At 44.5% G+C, this 15,992-nt stretch overlaps 2 protein-coding genes across 11 annotated transcripts in view; one reads left to right on the forward strand and one right to left on the reverse strand.

Moving 5' to 3' along the window:
- PHKA2 (phosphorylase kinase regulatory subunit alpha 2) overlaps positions 1 to 10,306 on the forward strand; it is a 33,182-nt gene extending 22,876 nt beyond the window's left edge. Inside the window, exons 23-32 of one of the 2 annotated variants that reach the window (XM_015886135.2) lie at positions 645 to 724; positions 957 to 1,035; positions 1,151 to 1,280; positions 2,557 to 2,658; positions 3,247 to 3,365; positions 5,064 to 5,111; positions 7,000 to 7,167; positions 8,367 to 8,420; positions 8,881 to 9,081; positions 9,669 to 10,306. In XM_015886135.2, the coding sequence (XP_015741621.1) occupies positions 645 to 724; positions 957 to 1,035; positions 1,151 to 1,280; positions 2,557 to 2,658; positions 3,247 to 3,365; positions 5,064 to 5,111; positions 7,000 to 7,167; positions 8,367 to 8,420; positions 8,881 to 9,081; positions 9,669 to 9,842 (1,155 nt within the window). In that variant the 3' untranslated portion in view covers positions 9,843 to 10,306. The remainder of the gene's footprint in view (positions 1 to 644; positions 725 to 956; positions 1,036 to 1,150; positions 1,281 to 2,556; positions 2,659 to 3,246; positions 3,366 to 5,063; positions 5,112 to 6,999; positions 7,168 to 8,366; positions 8,421 to 8,880; positions 9,082 to 9,668) is intronic. The other variant, XM_015886144.2, reaches the window with a different exon arrangement.
- Positions 10,307 to 11,679: 1,373 nt separating this feature from the next.
- The window catches only part of PPEF1 (protein phosphatase with EF-hand domain 1), a 32,331-nt gene continuing 28,018 nt past the window's right edge, over positions 11,680 to 15,992 (reverse strand). For all 9 annotated transcript variants that reach the window (XM_015886166.2, XM_015886231.2, XM_015886214.2 and 6 more), the window contains 5 exons: positions 15,779 to 15,921; positions 14,834 to 14,940; positions 13,830 to 13,993; positions 12,941 to 13,025; positions 11,680 to 12,584 (listed from right to left, as the gene is read on the reverse strand). In XM_015886166.2, the coding sequence (XP_015741652.1) occupies positions 12,394 to 12,584; positions 12,941 to 13,025; positions 13,830 to 13,993; positions 14,834 to 14,940; positions 15,779 to 15,921 (690 nt within the window). In that variant the 3' untranslated portion in view covers positions 11,680 to 12,393. The remainder of the gene's footprint in view (positions 12,585 to 12,940; positions 13,026 to 13,829; positions 13,994 to 14,833; positions 14,941 to 15,778; positions 15,922 to 15,992) is intronic.

The following is a 15,992-nucleotide window of genomic DNA, read 5'->3' on the forward strand; positions in this document are numbered from 1 at the left end:
AGCTTTGATATTCATACCTAGAATGGCCTGTTTTACTGACAGTTGTATTTGCAGGGAGCAGTTTGCAACAGTCACTCTGCGTGATACCTCATTAAGTACTTTTTCCATCCACAAGACACGGAAAAGCAGTACATGCTCACAAAAACCCATGTACATTAAATTGCAGAGATATTGACTAAGAACTGGAGAGGATGAGAGTAGAGGTGATATAGTTTTGCTGGACATTAAAGGAAGGAAAACAAGCTCATAGAAAAATATGCATTGCTCGCTGAGGTCTTTGATTCAGAATAATGAATCAGGTGAATTAAGCACTTGCTTTTGTAGGAAGTATATATATCCTATTTCATATCTATTTTATATCTTGTGATAAAGTCTTTTACCTCCAGTCCTCCTAGAGAGCATAATAATTCTGCTGCTGATTTCAGTGTGAAGAAGCAGGCTTAAGTAGGAGAGGGCAAACTCTTGTAGTCCTGTTAACCTCAGGGGATATTTGGCAACTGGTTCTTCTGGATCTGCATATCTTGTAATCAGTAGAAATGCACTTAGAAATTGCTAAGTAAATACTTAATTTTCTGGAGTTAAAAGCTGTGTCACTGTTGCATGTCTCACAAGAAGATCTCTTGCTTTCTGTTGTGTTGTGATAGGCATGCACAGACCTCCTGTCACACCACAAGCAGCTTACAGTGGGGCTGCCCCCAGAGCCACGTGAGAAAATCATTACCACGTAAGTCAGAGTTTCATCTCGGTTGTAGAAGCAGATTGCCTTTCATATTCCTGCTGGTACCATTCTGCTGCTCTCACCTTGGTTTATTTTTCACATTCAGAAAGAATTGCAGCCACCAAGGCAGAAAACCCTGTGGTGCAAAGATGTTCTGGGTGACATGATTCTAGCATGTGTTCAAGAACTTGACAGCAAGTGCTGGACTTACTGCTAACTGTAGTTTGCCCTCTTACAGCCCTCTGCCACCCGAAGAGCTCACAGATCTTATTTATGAAGCTAGTGGCCAAGACATCAGTATTGCTGTCCTGACACAGGTACGGAGCATGTGAAAAAAATGGTTCTTTAAGCTGTGCACAGTGTTTTCTTCTGAGACTGGAAAAGCTAGGATGACCCATGCTGAAGGAGAGCTCTTCTAATTTGTACTTACAGGAAATAATTATGTACCTGGCGATGTATGTCCGATCGCAGCCTAGTCTTTTCATGGAGATGCTCAGGCTCCGCATTGGTCTCATAATTCAGGTGATGGCCACTGAGCTGGCTCGGAGTCTGAAATGCTCAGGTAAGAATAGTTTTATTGTGGGAGATACTTCTGGCTTTGTTTCTGCTTCACATCAGTCACTGATTTTCCTATTCATGTTAAATTCTTTTGTAAGCTTCTTCATTTACATACACAGTTAAAAAATGAAAATAATTTCTGTTTGGCTTAATGAAGGATTCCTGCCTTCCTGCAGCGTCAGTCTGAAGTAGATGTTAAGTGCTTAAACACCCTGACTTTCAGTGCTTGAGGTGCAGATCATGAAATTGCATGTGTATGTTTTTAGGGACTAATTTCAATGAGAATCAGGACACTTGGTATCTGCAGAATATTTGGGACTTGATTATTCAGCTTTCATGTGGGTTTTATTCAGCACACGTTCTCTCCTATGGGTCATCCTTCTCCCTTGGAATGTACGTGGTTGAAAAATATTTGCTATTCAGATTTCAGCTAGTGATATGTTATCTTTACTTATAACAGGAGGTCAGTAAAAATACATACCTTATAAGACTGCCAGATGTTGCATATGCACTGCAAAAAAGCAAAATTAAGAAACTAACAAGTTGTACAGGATGAAAATACTGTATGTAGAGAGGAGAAATCACAGCTGAGGTGGTATCTGAAAAACCATTGAAGAATTTTCCACGTCAGAGGAATTTAAATTGGTCAGAGGTCAACAATCATCAGAAGTGATCGAATTAATGTGTATGTGTAGTAATGTGTAGTATGTGAATGTGTAGTCTCGAGTGCTGATGCTTAGGAGCATGATTTTTGTGGCTCAGCTCATTGTTGTTCCTAGTGTATTAGCACACCCCAAGGGGGAGGGGAAGACTCAATAGAAGCTTATTTTACACAGGCCTCACTATGGGCATCACTGATGTCTTTGAGCAAACTTGATGGCTGCCTACCTGTGGGAAAGTATTTGTCCTTTAGGAGAAGTTGGTAAATGGAGCCAAGTCATTTTCTGGGATAATTCTGTTTGTCCATGAGGAACATTCAGACAGCCCCGTTTCCTCCAGAGCTGAAGCTGAGTACCAGAAGCTGAGTACTGTGTTCACAGTTCAAAGCCTCTTTATCCCATGATCCCTTTTGTTATTTCTTTGTATGATGCCCTCTGCTTCACTGCTGCCTTTTCCATGTTCTCCTATGGGAAACTTGTCTGTGTACCCCTGTGCCCATGTGTCAGCAGTTTAGTTAGGAAAGCCATCCATAAAGCATCCTATAGTTGTGTTTTTTATTTCTGTGTGTGGGGCTTTGCTTTGTTTTTAATCTTACTTGTTTATTTTGTTGTTTAAACTAGGTGAAGAAGCTTCAGAGAGTTTGATGAATCTAAGCCCTTTTGATATGAAAAATCTCCTACACCATATTCTCAGTGGAAAGGAGTTTGGTGTGGAAAGAAGCCGTAAGTTACCTGTTTGGGTATATGTTAAATGGGAACTGTAAATATGGAGTTAGATTGTCTACTAAGTAGGAACCTCCCATCCATGCATGTGAAATAGAAGTACAGGTAATTTATTGAACAGATATATTGCATATATCTGCTGTGGGATAAAAAAAACGCATATAAGAGAGACTGTCCTACACAGGAGTAAGGTTGTATCAAGGCGAACTTTAAAATGAAGAAATGTAATGTGACCAGAAGGAAGACCGTGAAAAGGACTTATCCATTCTGCCTTCCAGGAGTGTGTTTGTGATCCCCAATATTTCCAGTTGACACTTTAGCTGTGTCTTAAGTCCTCATACTTTGTGCAACTCCGATGTCTTTTGAAGCTATGACTGTTCCGTGTCTCGGAAGGTCAATTCCAAACATCCAACTGTGGCCCTCTACCTCTGAATTGATGCAATCAGGTTTAAATTACTGATGTAATTTGAAAGCATGCTGTCAAAAAAACACACTGAACACTTGTGAAAGGATCTGCTTTTATCTATAACTTCTAGACACAGTGTTATCTCTTCCTACTATTACAGTTTGCCCATTTGCTTCTTTTAGTGCGACGTATGGATTCTTCTTCATCTAGCCCTGCAATTTCTATTCATGAAATGGGGCATTCTGGAGCAACAAAAACAGAAAGAAGTGGTATTACTAAATTGAAGAGTGAAATGAAGCAGGTGAGGGTTTTCTGTCAGTGCTTATCAGAAAATGTAGCTGTTCTGGAATGGTGTTTTATCAGAGTTTTGTTTTCCTTTCAGGAAGTTGTTTTTGATGCCAAATAAATACATTCTTGGTAAATGAGAGAAATTTACAGTCACCCTTTGGCTTAAAGCTAATAGAAGGCAGGAAGAAGATGCTTCTTCCATGAATGTAGCCCCTTCTTTGTTCTTGTTTCATGTACTGAAGACTGGAACTTGAGCAAAGTCTAGTGCATTTATGGCATCAACTTTAAAACAATTTTCTATCATCTTTAGCTAAAGAAATGGCAGCTGCACAAAGATTTCACACAGGTGGTTTTCATTCCTGTACTCTGCGCAAGTTCTTAATGTAATCTATGTGCCTTCTGGAAAGGTACACCTGGAAAAGAAATCTTAGTGGCTTTTTTTTTTCCTTCAAGATTGGAGAACTGCACTTCGTATTCTAGCAGTAATCTGAGTTCAGTATTCTCAATTACACAGCAAGTGAGCATAGTGAGAGAAATGGTAGAAGATGCAAAGTGTTCTGGATGAGTGTGACTGATGGTTTTATTGCAGCTGATTTTCATTTCTCTTTTTTTTTGTGTGTGTGTGTGTTGCTATTAGTAGTTTGCTTTTGCTCTGGGTAAATAGGAGGGTGGTGATCAGGTAAAAGACATTGGTGGGAAATAAGTAGTTTATATTAGAGACATACTTCAAAAGCACTCTCTCTGCCAAGAGCTTAACAAGCGAGAGCATTTACTCTGAGGCCATTTGTGTAAGTGTCTAGGAAAGTATGTGGTGCTCTCCTTTGTATGAGACAAATGCACTGAATGAGCTTTGGGGGAGGAGGGGCATTTTATGCTGATGTAAAGATCAGTTCATAATGCTTTTTGGGATATGATCAATCAGGGAAGGCAAGGCCTGGGTGAAATGTGTGTTTTGTGCCTTGTGAGATCTGGTCACTGTGTTTGAGCCACTCTGGTACCTTAGTGTTGCCGTTGCTGAGCCTGCCTGTGGAGCAACAGTGCCTGTGAAGCTGCTGCATGGTGCTTACTGCAGACTCTGGGGGACCTTGGTAGCTCCATTTGGCAATGGCTGTTAGTCCTGCAGCCTACTGGGGATGTCCAACCTCAGTGCTATTCCCAGAAGGGACAGGGACTGGGCACTAGGAGGCAGCGTTAAATCTTAAATACAGGTATGCACCTGAGTTGAAACCCTGTGAAGCTTGTCAGCACTGTAGAGTTATTTTTTGCATTGGATGGCTGCATTTTTTTGCACAGCAGAAGGGTTGGCTGTTCTAGCTTTTATTTCCCCTCACCAGTCAATGCTTGTTGCTTTATACTACATCTCACTGCACTCTGTAAATAATTTATGAAATACCATCTTAATGTCATAGTGGTTGGAGGGAAGACAACCAACCTTGTGTCAGGAGGAACATTTTGAGCACTTGCATCAGACAGAGCTCACATGTTGAGCATCTGCAGCTCTCTCATTTGCTACAGATGCTTTTTAGAGTCTGTAAACCCAGCCTTTACCTGTGTCTGAGCACATAACCAGAGGCTGTCACGGCTTTCCTCTGAGTACCTGAGTTTATTCCATGCTCCTTGCCTTTGTGCAGATGGGTTACATAACCTTGTTTGTGTCCTGTTGTGTCCTGACTGTCTGTCTGACCTGCTGGTGTCTGTTTTTGTTTTATAGTTCGTTCATGAGGGCCACTCCATGTCCAGCAGCATGTTCGCTTCCAGGGTAAAACGACATCTGCAGTTCTGCACCTGCTTTTTGCCCTGTGTGTGTCTGTGTATGTCTGAGTACACGTGTGCAAGGACCTGAGCTCTGAATACCTCCTGCTGCTTCTCCTCTGAAAAAGCTTCTTTCGAACCCTCTTTGTTTAGTTCATCTTCACTGGGAGCCTGTTCTCATTAGTAATCTTTTAATAGCTCAGTCCCACATTTAGATCCACTTAGCTCTTCTTAATAGTAAACAGCTGTAGCAGATAAAGCAACGCCACAGATTTAGCTGCCTGATCATATATTATAGGTGCCACCAGTATTTAAAAGTAACACAGTGTTTATGCTGGCAATCTCTGGCTGATGATCACCAGCACAGTTTCAGAGTGCTGAGGCAGGGTTTTTTATAGGCCCAGGCATCTTTTCAGGCAGTCATTTTCTTTCAAGGCAGAAAACTGTAGCTCTTAAGCTGTTGCTGTTACAGAGGAATATAATTGTTTAAAGATTTTTACCAGTAGAAACCTTAGCAGTTTAAATTCTGAGACTCCAAATCTGTCACCTGGAGACAGAATGTTTGCAGCTACAGGTGCGCTCTGAACCAGTGCTTGTGATGAGTGCATCTCTGCTCTCCCCGCAGTGGCATAGCCCTCAGGTGCCCTAAATACAATTACAGAACAGCCCTGAGCACATTGCTGCAGCCTTTCTGTTCCCACACAGCAGTGCAGGAAGAGAAGAGAAGAAAGAGAAGAGATTGGTAAAAGCGCACAGAAGATTTTGAATGAGACCTCTGCCTGAGTAGTCAAATTAATTACTGTTTGTGGATGGATTTCTGCTTTGCCACTGACCCTCCTGTGTCCTCTGGGGCTGCAAAATGAAATGGAGAAGTCAGTGTGTAATAGTAAGGAATAGAGGGCGTCAAGGGATCACCACCTACATCTCACTGACACCAGTAGAAGTGAAAAATGGACTTTGTTTTCACTTACTGATCTTTTGGTGGAGCGTGGCTCAGTGGAGTCACTGAGCATATCCCTTGCAAACATGCACTTTTTGGTCTTATTTCCCACTTTCCCCAGTACTCTGCTCAGGCAGTTCTGTACTCAGAGAGGATGTGATTTCAGAAGGGACCATCAGTGAAGTCCTTCCTGGGCTGAAAGTAATGGATGTGCAAAGAGGTACGAGGGAGGCAACAGAATAGCACAGGGCCTGGGAGAGGGATGATGGACAGCCTGTCTGTATCCTGGTGTGGCACCAACAGTGAGGATGTGGTGCCACATCTTTGAAGATGATTTGCTGCCTAACTTAATCTTCAAGTCTGGTAGAGTTAAAATAGAAGAGTAGTCATAGAATCATTAAGATTGGAAGAGAACACTAAGATCATCTTGTCCAACCATCAGTCATGATAATAAAGGAAAACAAGGCTGATGTTTACCGAGAGTTGGGCATGGTAACTGTATGACCACATAAAGTTGGTCTTTAGTCAGCATATATTAATGGATTGGTTTCTATGGAGGACCTTTCCATGCTGGAATCATGGACCCATTGACTATCACAACACTAAGCCTGAGTCAGACCTATCAGTAAATCCCACCATTGAGTGCAGCAGTAACACTGCCATGTCAGCCAGCTCGTACTAGTTAAAACAGCCATGCCTTATGTTGAACCGAGCAGTAATGCCTCATGGCACTGCTGGCGTATTATATTGAGAAACGAATGAAGTATGAGAGAAGTGAAGTTTGTTGTCAAAGGGGGAGAGTGGGATGAGTCCTGCTTCATCACCTTGTATGATGCCATGGCTTGTGGTTTTTCTCCTGGCCCTGAGCTAGCACTGTAACAGTACAGTATCTTCACAAGTAGTAGCATCTGTGGTGGCAGATAGCAACTAACTGAGGCTTAAATGTTTCTTGCAGAGGAGCAGTACTCCACCATCTCCGTCCAGTACTTCTCCCACCAGCTCCAGTGGAGACATTAGTTGGGGTGACCGCAAAGGGCAGTGGCTGCGCAGAAGAAGGCTTGATGGTGCCATTAACAGAGTTCCTGTTGGCTTTTATGAGAAAGTATGGAAGATTCTTCAGAAGGTAGGTTGACAGTGAAGAAAGGAAACAAAGCAGCTTATGGTAATGTGGGAAGATGGTGTTTCAGATGTGTTGCTGGTTAAATTTGGTCTTCAATTGGAAGACTAGTGGAAACCAGAGTTATTAGTAGCAACATATCTGTAGGAGATAGAAGGGCTTCATTAATGCAACTTCACATGTTTGCTTGAAAGTGTTTTTTTTTCTCTGAAAACACTGATGCACAGTTTTTGCTGGTCAGTTGTGTCTTACCACTATTTCACATTGCTCCTGGCCTAACGCAGGCTGTGCTCACTGCCGCTGAGGGGCACTGTAATGCAGTGCAATTCCTGTGCTCCCGCTGGAAAAGGCTGCAAAGAGCTGGCTTGGAAGCTTCACTGGCTCTCCCAAAGTGATGATGAAAACCCTTCCTGGCTCATCTGAGCTGTATGACTCTTCTGATGTTTCTTGCTTGTTGTTAAGTGAAAAGTAATTCCTGGTAGCACCTTGGAGATCTGGGGTATGGAAGGTATGGAAGCAGATCTCTATTAAGGAGAAGGGGAGGATTAAGAATTCCTGTTATTTTTGAAGTGATGCACCTGTTCTTCTGCTTTGCTGGCTGTCAGTCAGTATTTGGCAGCCTGCAAAACTGAACTATTCAAGCCCACAACATGTTGAGCACCTGCTTTGGTTGTCCTCAAATCAGTTGTACTGAAGCTGTTAGTGTTGATGTCAACCAAGATGAATCATACATGATCACTAGATTTACTGATGAGATCTTTCAATACAGTGACCATCTCTTACGTACACAAAGTATTGTCCTCTTCTTGGTGCTTTATTTGTGCCTGAGGTACCCAGATGTGCCATTCTTTAGCCTGCCACCACTTAGGTCTTGTCCTTTTCTTGTGTGTCACACTCAGTATTGCTGACACCACCTCCATCCTTGAGTTGTGGTATCCTGCATCTCAAACACTTAATTAAATGTTATTTCAGTGAAAACTCCCATTCAGTAGCTAGAAGGGAATATAGAGCACTGTGCAAGTGTTGTATAAGGTTATTTCTGACAGTAGCCAGACTACGTAATAAACTTTTGAACAAAGGTGAGGTAGTACTTTTAACAGGTTTTGTTGCTGTTTTACTGAAATTATTACATGGTGTCTTGGATCATTCAGATTTACTCGCAAGACCTATAATTTCTGTTCACTGTCAAACTGCTTCTGTTTCAGTGCCACGGCCTGTCCATTGATGGGTATGTCCTTCCTTCTTCAACCACCAGAGAGGTACGGTGAAATGCCAAGGATGTGATGGAATGTTTCATTTGGCACTCTGAGATGCAGAGCGGGGCTGATGCTGCAGGGTCCCTGTAAGAACAGCCACTCAGGGAGGGGGCTGCCATGATGATCTTCCCTCCAGCATCCCCCCTAGCTTCTTCCTCCAGTCAGGCGTGGCAGTGGGTTTGTAGAGGGTTTGCCCCTTTGCTGCGCCTGCTGCTTGTCCTGTGTGCCTTCACTGGCAGCCATTTGCTTCCTTAGATTCTCAGGATAGTGGTAACAGCTGAAGAGAAGGGCTGGAATTGTCTGCCAAATTTAAACCTTATTTTACAGAATGGAGGGCTTGTGTACTTCAATCAGTGCCCCAGCATGAAGAGAGGAGCTTATGGTTCAGTGCTTGGGAGGCAGGTAGAGAACTGCTCTTCTGGATTTGTCATTTTTTCTTTCTATTTCCACTCTAACTTGCCAGATGACCCCATGTGAAATCAAGTTTGCTGTGCATGTGGAGTCGGTGCTGAACCACGTCCCTCAGCCTGAGTACCGGCAGCTCCTGGTGGAAGCCATTCTTGTTCTCACATTCCTGTCTGACATCGAGGTGAACAGCATCGGGGGGATCATCCATGTGGACCAAATTGTGCACGTGGCCAATGACCTCTTCCTGCAGGAACTGGTGAGTCCAGAGTGAAAAGGAGGGAAGCCTTCACGTCTGAAATCTGTCCCCTGTTCCTTCTGTGTGTGTGTGTGCGTGTGTGTGTGTGTGATGCATTTGACCAAATTCATGCCCCGCTCAGCTGCATGCAGCTCCACTTAATTATAGGAGAACATTGAGAAAGCTAAGCATGAAGCATTCAAATCATATCAGTATTTGAGTAATCAAAAAGGAAAGACAAAATTTGTGAAGCTATGTGTTCCTTATATATGCAGGCTTATTCAAGTAAATAGATCAGGGTATTGATGGTCAATGCCCCATCCATGGAGGCACTGAAAGTCAGGCTGGATGGGGCTCTGAGCACCCTGATGGAGCTGTAGGTGTCCCTGTTCACTGCAGAGCAGTTGGACCAGATGGCCTTTAAAGGTCCCTTCCATCTCAAACCGTGCTGTGATTCCATTTATGTATGCTGTAATGAAGGTTTCTGTGAGGGAAGGGAGGATTGCTTTCTGTATGCAGCACAGATGCAAAATCATCGTGGGGTCATTTCTAATTCCAACCAATAAGCACAAATACCTGACTTTCCCTATATCTTTGTGTCTTTTCAGAAATCATATGGAGCGACGGGTGGTATCTTGGAGAAGGATGTAGCCACGGGCATTTGCCACTTCTTTTATGACAGTGCCCCAAGTGGGGCCTATGGGACCATGACGTACCTGACAAAAGCCATAATTATTTATTTACAGGATTTCCTGCCTAGCACAGGCTGTGTGATGCAGTAAGCAATGTCTCGCGAGGGAAAAGAAGCCAGGAAGCTTCTCCCTATTTTGCTGCCATGAGCTGCCTGTTTGCTGCACGTGTGTGAGCAGATACACCAGTCACGGTGTTATGTTACCAGCACCTGCCCGAGGGGGACAGGTGGGTGGAATGTGGCCTCATTTGAAGGGAGGGTGTGAGAAAGAGCAAATAACGAGGCTTATTCTGCCTAAAGTGCATAAATATAATTCGTATTAAATTAGCAAGAATTAGTTCCGCCAAGGGGGAAACAGATTACGCTGTGGAGATCAAAAGGCATAATAAAACGAGGGAGCTGAATCTCAGGCATGGAGTCTCCCAAATAAGGGAAATAATGGCATTCATTAGCTTTTCTCCTGCCCATGTGTAAATGTACATCACTGTGAATCGCTAATGTGTGGTGTGAAACATCCAGGGGAATGTAAATGAAAGGAATTGGGAGAACTGGAAATAACCAGGTGGCGTTTCTGATACAGGTTCACCCTGATGTTTGCACCTCGTTAGGGCAGAGCTAGCACGGCAGAGACAAATGTCTTGCAACAGCCACTAATGTGAGACGATAGCAGCTCTCAAGGAGATGCTTCTCTGTAATCGGAGCAAAGGATCAGGGTCGGTGCTAAATGCGGACAGGTCGGGGTGGTTTAGACTGAAATCTAAAACAAGGGTTTGGAACCTACAGCAAAGCATTAACACCCCTTAACTCTCTCTTTTCTAATGGGAGTAGCGGTGAGTGTTTTTGATTTGAAATTCCTGCTATGATCTAACGTACTATTCACGTTTGATAGTGAGTATTAGTTATCACATGGAAGCCAGGTGCTGGCAGAGGACTTAGAAGGTGCTTTGAAGAATTCGGATAGCTGCTGGTAAACAGTGGGATGCTGAAACAGCGTGAGGGAAATCGCATTCTACTTGCAGGTCTGGTCCTGCTGCCACTGCTGAGCTGCGGTGGCAGGACGGCGTCAGTCGGAGTCCCATTTAGCACAAACCCAATTAAGCAAACAAGCTTTTGCACCGAACACTCCCACACCTGGCAGAGGATGCACCTGTGTGCTATTAAGCTGTTACAAAACAAAAGCGGTGCTGCTGGGGCTGAGGCTGTGCTCCCCAGGTGAAAGCTGTCACAGCTCTACCACTAATTGGCAGTGGCGGCTTTGGCTGCTGGGCTTCCCAGGGGACTGAGAGGAGGATGACATGGCCAGATTCCAGACCTCGTTTACTGAAGCAAGGTGAAAATAGGCTGACATGTCCTGTCTCAGAAACGAAGGTTTCCAGCAGCTGAGGTGGTCCCCTGGGCCCTGCTCTTTCAGCCTGGCAGGTGCAGCTGCAACAAGTGCTTTGTGGTTGGTGTGACAGCTGCCAGGACCTGCAGGGCCAGGCTGGGGCTTGTGTGGAGGAATGTCACTGCTGTGTTATTTATTAGCCCCTGCAGAACGCAGTGGGGCACGGAAAATTTGGGATGAGAGGGATGGAAGAAGAGCTTTATCTATCTGAATCTGTTTGGATCCATGCACACGTAGCTGGGCTGTGTGTGGCTCCCCATTTTGCACTGGTGGCTTTTCTTCCTCCCCTCCTTGTAGCCTGCCCTTCTGCTGGGGTGAAGGTGTCCCAGGCTGCCTGCAGCAGCTGCTGGGGGTTGAATGACTCAGTTCTCCTGCCACAACTCTGCAGCCCTAAACGCAGTGTATGTGAAGTGCTGCTTTGTGACCCCACCACGGCTCTGAAGGTGAGCAACCTTCAGCTGAATCCTCCACTCTTTGAACTGCTGCACTCTGCTCCATGTAGGTCATCGAAACACAGTCAAGAAATACACCATAAGCTTACACAGTACTTCAAAAGCTTAAGCTTTATTTTGTGATCTATTGCATGGCACGTGAACATGCTTTGGATTTAGCCCCGACTAAGGTGACAAGTTAGGACTGCTCATCAACCCCCAAGCCTAACAACTGCAGAAGTAACCAGTGCTAAGTACGAGTCTATGGCAGGTATAGACACCTTTCCTTTAAGTCGGGCCTGTAAACTTCAAAGAGGAAAACCAGTAATGTGGAACGCTTTAATTGCATCATGCAAAGAGTAAGATTAAATATGCAGAACTGCTTGTTTTAAGGAGATGGTTCTTCACCTGGACTGGATGGTTCACTGAAGGCCTGTTTTTCCTGTATATCCCGAAGGAGAGACTGGTATATTCCCTGTGACCAGCAGTGCTGTTTCTTAGCTGTCTCTAAGGGCTGCTGGGGGAAACATACCAGAGTGTCTCTTCCCATGGCACTGCAGGTGCTACCTTGGTAGCATTCACAGACTAGGGTGGTGGAGGAGATGACACGCGGGCTGAGGACAAGATACTGACGTGGCAGTGATGCATCAATACTGCACATGGCAGCGGTCATCCCGTCTGGTCTCTTCACTCGCAGGTATGCATCATCCCAAAGGGATTAAACACAGGCTTACACAGTGACCACAATGCTTACCATTTATTGTTTGTCAGTCTGGGAAGTGCTTTTCCAGGCTCCCATGACACCCCCAAGAAGTTCTGCCCTTTCCCTAGGCTGCCTTGTTCTCTAGATTGTGAACCACATGAAAGGCCTCCAAAAATTCATTGAAGTCAATGTAGCCGTCTTTGTTGTAGTCGATGCTCTGGGCTAACTTGTCAATGGCTTCATCGTGTGAATGAATTCCCAGGTAAGAACTGAAGATTTTCCACGTCTTGCGGAACTCATCAGGAGAAATCAGACCTACAGCAGACAGAAGACAGGTTGCTTTTTCCAGTGCCTTTCCCCTTCCTACATCCACACACCACCAGGGCTTCGGTGAGGGTTTTTTGTTATTTATTTTCACAACTGAAGTACAGTTCTAGTGCAGAAGGGTGAAAGCCGCCAAAGTGACATCGGTACTGGAAACTGTGTGAAGACTTTCAAGTTACCCTTATATGGGCACAGTGTGACTGCTTAAATTAGCCTCCACTAATGCAGAAAAATGACATCACCTCTGGTTCCTCTCTACATAGAAGCCTTAAAAGGAGGAAACACAGGGGGGAAAAATAACTAGTGTAGGCTTCCTAGGGCCACTACTGTGAGTTACTGAGCCTTACCTGACTGATCTTCATCCATAAAGTTAAAGATCACCTTCAGATCACTTCTGTATTTGCACAGCGTTTCCACCAAAGCTGGCTGAACCTGGTTTTGAAATCATATACGGGAAGGCATTTAGACCTCGGGTCTGGGTTAGCTTAACTGATACAACATGTACTATCCAAATCTATTTTACCAGTTTAACTTGCCAAATGTTGGGAAAAATTCCTTATGCATGAGTTCGAAGGAACGGTGCTTTATGTCTTGCCCCAAATCAGCCCAAACCCATCCCATATGGCAGAGTGGAGGTGGTGAAGGAGCCCTTCACGCCTCACGCCTCCAGTAATTACTTGTGGAAAAATTGATAATCGGGGGAAAGCATCACACACATGAAACTTCCACTGTTGGTGTGTGAATGGGTCCTGCTGCGTAACGGTGTTGAGAGCTGAGAACCAAAGCACTGTGCAGTCATGCAGTAACAACTGGACTTTGTAGAAGAGACCTCATCTATCATGAGACATCTAAAAGCTTATCTCCAACTGTGGCTTCATCTTAAAGGTGCCAGAAATGGCTCTGAGCACATCTGAAAAAGCTCATCTCAAAAGTGCTCACGGTAGGATTTGTTGCATAGCTCCTCAGCTACCTTACTGAAATGCCCTTGAGAGTCAATGGAAAGTACAAAGCAGTTCTAGCATGTGATTCATCCAGCCTATTTTAAGACTCTACCTTAGCAGGGAATGATGATTTGTGTCCTCAGAAGTGCTTATTTCCCTCCAGTGACTATAAAAGGAAGCGAGGTAACTAGTCCAATGCAGATCTCTACTGGATTGGCCAAACCACTGCCTCGTGCCTCACGTTGCACCAAAAGCTGTTTCTCCAAGATTTGAAAGGATGTGTTTTCCTTCTTACCTGATGCATAGGACGAGCTGTGTTCATATAGTAAAAACATGACATGTAGTCAACATTTCCGTCTGGATATGTCTTCACTAACTGAGACTTCAGCGTCCTCCAGGGCAGTTGGAGTTGTAGGACAGACTCCATTGCTGTTGCCCAGTCATTGACAGAAATCCTGCCTGCCAGGAAGGGTCAGTTTGTGGTTATAAGCAGTGTGTGACACAGCACAGACCAGACCCAGCAACCCCAGCATGCCTTCTGACATTGTTTTACAGCACTCACAAAACAGAAATGTTTTTTTCTTAAGCATGGCACTAAAAAAAGCGAGGTCAGACTCACAGAATCACAGAACTGTAGGGGTTGGAAGGGACCTCTAGAGATCATTGAGTCCAACCCCCCTGCCAAAGCAGGCTCCCTACACCACGTCACACAGGTAGGCGTCCAGGCGGGTCTTGAATATCTCCAGAGAAGGAGACTCCACCACCTCCCTGGGCAGCCTGTTCCAGTCTCTTCCTGGCTGCCATATGAAGATGCCCCTAAGTGAAGGTGGTGAGCTTCTGGAACTGTATTTGCCAGCTCAATCTTTGCCTGGCAGCAAACACTGTTTATTTTCTCATGTGTTTCAGATCTGTTGTTTCTCCTACTTAAGCCCCAGAAAACAACTTGGAGGGCTTAAGTGTCCACTAACAAACATCCTGCCCTGATCTGAGAGAACACACAATGGACCAGGCTCTGCCTCCCTCCAGCCTTACATGAAAGCAGGCAGGACCCTTCTGCCACCATAGAATCACAGAATTATCAAGGTTGGAAAAGACCTAGAAGATTATCCAGTCTAAACATCACCAATACTTCCCAGCTAAATCATATCCCTCAACACAATTTCCAAACGTTTCTTGAACACTCCCATGGTTGGTGACTCCACGACCTCCCTGGGCAGTGCATTCCAATGCCTGACTACCCTTTCCGAGAAGTAATACTGTGCACCCCGTGGCAGTGAGTGGACAGAGAGATGATGTTACCTGTGCTGCTGCTGTCATACTTTGCAAAGGCGTCTGTGAGTTTATGCTTGTGAACAAAAATCCTCTCTTTTAAGGTTTGTAAAGCAGACTGTTCAATTGTTTTTACCCTAGAACAAAAAAGAAATCAAAGCAGATCATTAAGGGATATCCATCCTCCAGCAGTCTGTGCTTTTCAATGTTCATTATCAGATTCCTCTGTTCTTTAACAGGCAGTGTTGTCAGGGTCATCCTAAACAACAACATGGAGGAAAAGCAAAACAAAGCCCCAGAAGAATAATCTGAACTTAAGAGATAATCGAGTTTATGCAGGTAATTCTAAGCTGCTTTGCTCCAGTAAATCTGGCCACAGCACTAGGCATGGCAAGGCTGCAGTGATAAACTTTTTGGATTTCACTCGTAACAGGATTTCTCCAGATTAACACTGCAGCCTTAAAGCAGACCTGACGGACAGGCACAGGCTCTTTAGAGTCCCTGACAATAGTCCATTCTTAGCATTTACCACTTCTAATTGCCTTTGGAAATTTCTCACAAAAACTGGGGGTATTTAAAATGCATTTTTAAGTGTAGATTTTTAAACAGAGAAACAAAAGGGAATATAGATTATGAGGTTGATATGAACATTACTGTGAACATGCTGAAGGAATAGTGCAGGGCTGCATGAGGGTGGGGGTCAGGGAAAGGGGCTGCACCACAGGGCGGTGGGCATGGAACGGGATGCACAGGGCTGTGGGCACGGCCCCCAGTGCTGGAGTTCAAGGAGCGTCTGGACAGCGCTCTCAGACATAGGGTTTGGTTTGGGTGGTGCTGTGTGGAGCCAGGGGTTGGACTTGGTGATCCTTGTGGGTCCCTTCCAACTTGGGATGTTCTGTGACTCTATCCAATTACAGTGAAGCTACAGACCTATGGCAGGTGCTCATGCTCACCATACATACAACGCGTCTTTACCTCTCCCAATTTTTCTGCTTGTCTGTGCACGTGCAGACTTGGTACTGTATGAAATGAGGAACCAGATCAGGATTCATTCGGATGTATGCTCCCCGGTTGCTCCCCTCTTGATAATAGTTAGAAGCAGAAAATATAGTGATAACCTGCTCGTAGCAAAAAGAGAATTTAGATTGGCTGGAATAATACTTCTTGAGACTGATTGCTAAAAAATGAT

This window comes from Coturnix japonica, chromosome 1, assembly GCF_001577835.2.
Source record: "Coturnix japonica isolate 7356 chromosome 1, Coturnix japonica 2.1, whole genome shotgun sequence".
Taxonomy (NCBI): domain Eukaryota; kingdom Metazoa; phylum Chordata; class Aves; order Galliformes; family Phasianidae; genus Coturnix; species Coturnix japonica.